This window comes from Gymnoscopelus braueri (genome assembly GCF_963280865.1).
Source record: "Gymnoscopelus braueri genome assembly, contig: SCAFFOLD_82, whole genome shotgun sequence".
Lineage (NCBI taxonomy): Eukaryota > Metazoa > Chordata > Actinopteri > Myctophiformes > Myctophidae > Gymnoscopelus > Gymnoscopelus braueri.
This window is the reverse complement of record NW_027660740.1, coordinates 249,415-256,623: the sequence shown is the minus strand read 5'-3', so window position 1 is coordinate 256,623 and position 7,209 is coordinate 249,415. Positions and strand designations below refer to the sequence as shown.

The 7,209-nt window shown below is 42.4% G+C and overlaps 1 protein-coding gene across 1 annotated transcript; it reads right to left on the bottom strand.

Annotated features, from left to right (window-relative positions):
* Window positions 1–624: 624 nt before the first annotated feature.
* LOC308081232 (uncharacterized protein) lies at window positions 625–6,891 on the bottom strand. Its single transcript, XM_080457619.1, has 4 exons — window positions 6,457–6,891; window positions 5,518–5,631; window positions 3,460–3,560; window positions 625–2,493 (listed from the first exon to the last, which is right to left on the bottom strand). The coding sequence occupies exons 1-4, from the start codon at window positions 6,818–6,820 to the stop codon at window positions 2,293–2,295; spliced, it is 780 nt and encodes a 259-aa protein (XP_080313745.1). The 5' UTR covers window positions 6,821–6,891; the 3' UTR covers window positions 625–2,292.
* Window positions 6,892–7,209: the final 318 nt, after the last annotated feature.

Here is a 7,209-nt window from a genome sequence, read left to right as displayed (position 1 = left end):
TTGTACTTAAGTACAGGACTTGAGTACATGTACTTAGTTACTTTACACCACTGGTGGAAACTGTGCATGGGCCCTATTTTAAAGGTCGTCTTGACTTACGTTTTGGGGGTGTTTCTACGCCATTTGTATCTACACTACAGGGCGAACCTTGGAACTTTAAATGGATATGGATGTGGATAACTAACTACAGAGACATATAAAGAATTGTCACAATGACTGTAGTGTTGTCCATGCGTGAATATGCATATCTTATAAGTTTATTAAAGAAGAGCATCAAGCAAGCAGACATCATCTCAGTCCCCTGTGTTCCTCTGTTAGAACATCCTCCCAAACACCTCCTCTCCTGTCTAACACACACTTTATACCAGTGGTTCTCAAAGTGGGGTCCGGGGACCCCCAGGGGTCCTTGGGGTGGTTCCAGGGGGTCCCCAGCGAAGGAAGTTAACATAGCGTCACAATCATTTTAACCACTTTATCCACTTTATCTATTTATAATGTTGGCTATTTAAAAATAGCAGATCTACAAACCCACAGCGCGTCACTTTGTGCCACACTGTGAGCTTGTACATCTGCTATTTTTGATTTTCTTTTTTTTGGGAAAAAACACAAAACATCTGGCACAAAAGATTTTCAGATGGGGGTCCACGGCCAAATATATCAATATGGGGGTCCTTGAAAAAGTTTGAGAACCACTGGTTTATACAGTACACTTCTCTAGGGGTCACATGACAACAATAAGTGTGACATACAGTATGGACTTTAACATACAGCTTGATCAAAGGGTTTCAATCAGGGGGGGGGGATCACCCCCCCCTGATTTTTTTTTCGTGTGTGTGTGTGTGTGTGTGTGTGTGTGTGTGTGTGTGTGTGTGTGTGTGTGTGTGTGTGTGTGTGTGTGTGTGTGTGTGTGTGTGTGTGTCCTCTCCTGTCCTGTCCTGTCCTGTCCTGCCCTGTCCTGTCCTGGGCATGACGTTAAACTGCCCCGTTGTAACTACCACCGTTAATGTAGTTGGTGCACATTTAAGATGCATTCGCAACTTCTTGAACCCTTGATGGAGGGGAAGGGAACCGGTTAGAATAACGTGTTCCTTCCACGCACTACGTCCAACCAGGGAAACTCTCCCCTGTCAGGTGATAAGAAGGTCAGTTGGCTCTCATGCATTGAAGGAGGCATGAGCTCGGCCCTGGCCTCCCTAGTTTGGCAGAGGGAGTGTAGTGCCCAGGATTACATATTGGCACTGGGTATAAAAAATGGGGTTACAAAATCGTGGGATAAAAATGTAAAAAATAAAAAGATGCTTTCGCAACTTCTGTGGACTGTGTGCTTCATTACGATCACAAGCTTGCGTACAAGAAGGTGCTGCTCACCGATGGAGTATACCGACAGCCGACGCTGCCTGGCGGCCCTTTCCTTGATCAGCTACCGGGAAGAGAGGCGATGTAACTAACTACCACCCGGCGGTGGATAAAGACCCGGCGGCCATCTAGCGGTGTGTCCGCTAGCTGAGGAACAACAATGGGTGGACAGACTTTCGGGCTCGTGGGAGCAGCTACGGAGAGCGCTTTGACACTGGGCGGCAGTGCAGGACTGGACTGGGAACTTTGTTTCCTCTGGTGGTTCCAGCCTGGGACATGCTGCTCGCGGACTGGTTGTTAGAGGAGGTTTCAACAACTTGGGATGCCCAGAAACAAGGCAGGAGGGCTGGCAGAGTGTTGTGTTGTCTCTGCTATGATTGTCAGCTTTGTGTGGACATAAATAAATTGTTAAAATGTGTGTGTGTGTGTGTGTGCGCGTGTGCGTGTGCGTGCGTGCGTATTTATGTGTGTGTAGGTATAGAGTAGGTTGTGTTGTCATTCATGGTGTGTGGATTGAGAGTCTGGTAGGTGGAGTCTGGTAGGTAGGTTACCTGAGAACAACTGTGGTCTGGCCTTAAAGCTGACATGAGCCACGAGAGGCACCGGCGAGTTAGCGTGCCGAACCCTAGTCTCTGTACCCTAGTCTCTGTACCCTAGTCTCTGTACCCTAGTCTCTGTACCATAGTCTCTACACCCTAGTCTCTGTACCCTAGTCTCTGTACCATAGTCTCTGTACCATAGTCTCTGTACCCTAGTCTCTGTACCCTAGTCTCTGTACCATAGTCTCTGTACCCTAGTCTCTGTACCATAGTCTCTGTACCGTAGTCTCTGTACCCTAGTCTCTGTAACCCCGAGACGTCAAACGTGGCTGAGTAGGTTCCAGAAATACCTGGCATGGGTCAGGATTTGTGTAGGGACAGGCAGCATGGTGGAGGGTCACTGTGCTGTTGGTGTTGGGAGAGGCAGCTGGGCCTTGGAGTAAATACATTCAGAAGCAGGACCAGAAGCAGGACCAGAAGCAGGACCAGAAGCAGGACCAGAAGCAGGACCAGGAGGAAACTGGGACTCAGACACTGGGACAGCGCCACCGCGAGGTGATGTCTGGGACTGCACATTATGGCTCTGGATTTCCTCATACTGAAACACAAAGACAGAACAAAATATAGTATTGAGTAGTAGCATTATAGCAGTAGTAGAAGTAGCATTAGTAGCACTAGTTGTATTATTATTATTATTATTATTATTATTTGTAGTAGTAGTAGTATGTGTAGCCTACTACCAGTGTTGGTTGTTACTGTAACAACTACTTTTTGCGGTAACTAATAATGTAACTAGTTACCTTTTCCCATTCAGTAATGCTGTTATAGTAGTTACCCCTTAAATGGGTGCGTTACCTACGTTATGTGATGTGATCCTACAGAACTGTTTCCCCCTGCTGAGTCTGTCATCTAACCTACCGGCCATGTACTCTCATAGTAACAGTAGAAAGTGAAAGTGGCAGAGAGGAGTGATGATTGGTTAATGTAGGGTAACATTTCAGGGTAAGCCAATCAGAGACAGAGTTGGTCAGGTCTTGCCTTATGGGGAAATACAAACATGACAACACGCTCACCACCACCATACACACACACACACACACACACACACACACACACACACACACACACACACACACACACACACACACACGCGCAAATGCAAGTCACAGCGGCAGCTTTGCAGCTTGGAAATATAAACATTATTTCTAATTTGAGGAGATAAAGGACGCTAAGAATATTGTGGTCAAAACTGTGTATCTGTTGTGTTGTATTGTTCCACTACATTTCATAATGATAATTGCTACAATGATAGGTAGTTGTCTTTTTCTCTTACTGTGCCACAGAACAACACGAAAACTTTTATTTGTATTTGTATTATTATATTTTTTTAAGTTAAGTAAAGTAACTAGTTACTTTTATAATTTAGTAACTAATAAAGTAACTAGTTACTTTTTTGAGAGCAGTAACTATAACTAGTTACTTTTTAAAGTAACTTGCCCAACCCTGCCTATACTGCTTAACTCTGGTACATTTACACATGATCAACTGGACATCAAATACTGACCTCAGCGGGGGCGGGGTTTCCAGGTGAGTCAGGGGTGAGAGGTGAAAGGTCAATGTCAGGGTGACAGGTTCTGTTGTGACGTCGAGCTGAGAAATAAAAACCTTCAAAACACATAACAGACACATGTACATGAATAATTACATCTAAAAAGAAAAGTTATCCGTTTTCCACAATTACTGTGGAAAACGTTCTTTCTCTATTTCATATTGATAGTTCTAACTACATCTTATTCTAAACCGGTTTTGGTCTGTTTTATTTATTTTTTGTTACCTAAATTCGGTTTATTCGGCTCACCTAAATTCCGCACCCTTAACCTAAAAGGTCTTCCCGCGGCTATGTCCGCGTCGCGTCGCATTGTGAGCTTGTCGATCTGCTATTTTCAGCGAAAGCTTTCCTCACAATACCGATGCTGGGGTTTAAGTGGTTAACAGTCAATCAGTGTTGATTGTTTGCCCTGCAGTCCATCAGACATAGCCTGCTTGGTGGCTAATGGCTGCAAGTCTTGTGACATGGGTCTCACACTTGTTATGTTTGATTCATTCTGGTGGCAGGGTGAGTAAAGTGTTGCACGCCTACTGTTTTAATTGTGTTTAATTTTGTAACCAAACTTGCTGTGATCATTCAGGTTGATCAGGTGCAGAACTGATTGATGTGGCGAGAGAGGGAGTGTTGTGAAAATACGGACAACTGAAGGTATGCAAACAAACACTGTGTTATAGTTTGAGTTTGTATAGTTTACTAAATTATAAATGACTGCTTTGGTTACCCTGTTGTGATAACCAACTGTGGCTTTCATGGATATTGAATGTGTTTGTGATTTTATTTAAACATTTAATAAATATTGGCATGTAGTGTTTTAACTTAAATTCATGTGTTTGGGGAAACTCATGTCTCATTGATGGCATCTGTGTTTTCGGGAACCTAATTTATTGAAACATTATAATTTATATTCCTTGATATAACATCCTCAAGGTGGCGTTGTCGGGCATCATTATTTTAAAGTAAATTGAATTCCTTGCCTCACCAGGTTACGTTAAACTTTTACCTGGGAAACTGAGCAAAATGACCTCAAGTGACATTTGAACCCTGGCCGGCTGTGTAAGGACTGAGCACTTTACCGAGTGACGGGACGTTCCCCTGTACCTCAACTTGACATTAAATCCTTTTAACTTAATCTTAATAAACTTTAATTAAATCCTCTACATATATTTCTGAACTGAGGTGACTGTATAAAATTAGATTAAATCCATTGAAATGTGAAATGCTCATGTTGGAGAATTCTTTTCTGCTGTTGGTTCATTCTGCATTTATTATAACACTGTTGGTTTGGATTTTAACAACACATCTGTCCACACACACACACACACACACACACACACACACACACACACACACACACACACACACACACACACACACATTTTAACCATTTATTTATGTCCACACAAAGGAGAGTATACAAGGACACAAATATTAAAGGTGCAGTAAGATTACATCACAAAATCATGGAATACGTCTTCATGATACAATAAGCATGTCACTCAGTACTCTATGGGTATACAAGTAACAGCGTCTCCGCCATATGTGGCGGCTGCCAATTATAGCAGAAATAGAACAATACTTTGCCAGCCTTTTTGCCTCCTTTTTGGGCATCCCAAGTTGTTGGAACCCTCTAACAACCAGTCTGTGGGTATGTCCTAGGCTGCCAAATATAAAAACAAATAGTCTGCACCTATAGCCCAGCTCTGAGATGGTATGTAGAAGTGGTTGGTATTTAATGACCTTGGTCATAAAGGCTTCCCCACACACACACACACACACACACACACACACACACACACACACACACACACACACACACACACACACACACACACACACACACACACACACACACACACACACACACACACACACACACACACACACACACACACACACACACACACATCACTTTAACATTCATGGTTGATTACAATGGTTTTTAAGTCACATATTACATATTAATTGGTATGTAATCTGATCCCTACACATGTAACCTGTATAAGTTGTACAGACCTGCTGCTAGAGCTGTGATCAGAATGAAGTTGAGAGCCAGAGACACCCAGGTGAGAGGACCGTTGGGCCAACAGTTCAAATCCCTCTGAGAGTCTCTGGATGGCAGCTCACCAGCTGAAGAGTTCATTTATTTCAAACATAAATATGAGAAATTTACCATTTAGACTTTTAGAGAAATGTGTCATTGAAAAATAACAATCATATTCATGTTTATTTGTGGAGCACTTTTCAGAAGCTTTACAATCATTAATGCTGTTCATTACTTTTAGGGAAAACAAGCTCACAACGTGCCGTAATGTGACGCTATTTTCACCATTTTTGTTTAAACAGTTTTGGACATATGAGGTTTCCTCCTGACAGTGTTGATTCACAGGAATGAGCAGCAGCAACCACTGAAAGGTTGATGCAAAAAACTGTCACTTTAAAGGACAACTTTGTTTTTTTTACAACAAGGGTTATTTTATTAGTTTGTAATGATAATAATTAAAAGATGAGTGTTAAAAAAAAGATCATGCATTGCTTTCTATGGTTATAGTGATTTTAGTGATTTTTAACTAGGGGGCGGGGGCATTCTGTCTATTGCATTCTTGTCTGTTCCGTGAAACTTTGTACGCACATCCCCACTAGGCCAAGGAAGAAATGCCACCCTACATTTTTCAATTGAGCCTCATGGTGGCGCTGTAACAGGCAGATTCATGTTTTGGCGTATAACTTGAACTGTATAGTGGACGGATGATTTAGCCTTTTTTTCCCACAGTCTCATGCCAATCATTTAGTGTTTGAATTGTCAAAACACAGTGTCATCTTTACAACTGCAATTTTATCAAGTGCCCCCTGGCCCCTTGCCATTTTCCTAATGTCTAGTCTAGTGCATAGAAGTACAAGCACTTGTTAAAATACAATGTAACTTTCAAAAGTCAGGAAGCGTGTCATGCTTACCAGAGACGAGATGGAAGATTTCAAAGGTGGTGACATTTAGTAGAGCAGTGCAGTAGTAAAATCTCATTTCTTCCACAGTCACGTTGTGAATGAACAGACGGTTCCCTGGCTTCAGAGAGAACCTGTCTTTGAAAGTCTCATTGTAATACGTAGCGTCATCCGCTACTTTACTGTATGTTCTCAGGATCTGAACAGGATCTCCTCCCAGTAGCTTCATGTTCCAGATGACTTCATTTTCATTCACAGAACAGTTGAGGATGGTGTCTTGTCCCAGTTCCACAGGTACATTGATCCATTTCAGAGTGTGGACAGAGGTCATAAAAACACCACAGAAAAACAACAGCATCTGTACGTGTTTCTCCATGTTGTTGTTCAGCACACAAACCTGTCTGTCTCTCAGTTGACCTACTGTCTGTCTGTCCTACACTGTCTCCCTCTCAGCTAACCTACCGTCTAAATACATACGAGGCATGACGGTTGGTTAAATATCTTCCTCTCCTCCAGTGAGTGTGTTTGAAGGCAGGTCTCAATAACCACAAAAGAAACAGACCAGTATCGAAAGATCATTCTTGCTGTATAACATCCTGTTTGAGACGTTTGTGGTATCCGTCACAAATAGGCAAACAGGAAGTTAAACATTCACAGTGAAACCTAAATAAGAAAAGACTTGTCGTTATAATCGTTACAATATCCGTCTTTATGAATGAAGTACGTATAGATTACATTGGAATGCAGTAAATGCATGGTGTCCCC

Bases quoted from the DNA above. Each gene is read 5' to 3' on its own strand.
- LOC308081232 (XM_080457619.1), bottom strand. From the start codon at position 6,820: ATGGAGAAACACGTACAGATGCTGTTGTTTTTCTGTGGTGTTTTTATG. The intron at 3,561-5,517 runs GTCTGTACAACT...TGTGTTTTGAAG, and splicing joins GATCACAGCTCTAGCAGCAG to GTTTTTATTTCTCAGCTCGA. The intron at 2,494-3,459 runs GTCAGTATTTGA...TTTGTGTTTCAG, and splicing joins GAAACCCCGCCCCCGCTGAG to TATGAGGAAATCCAGAGCCA.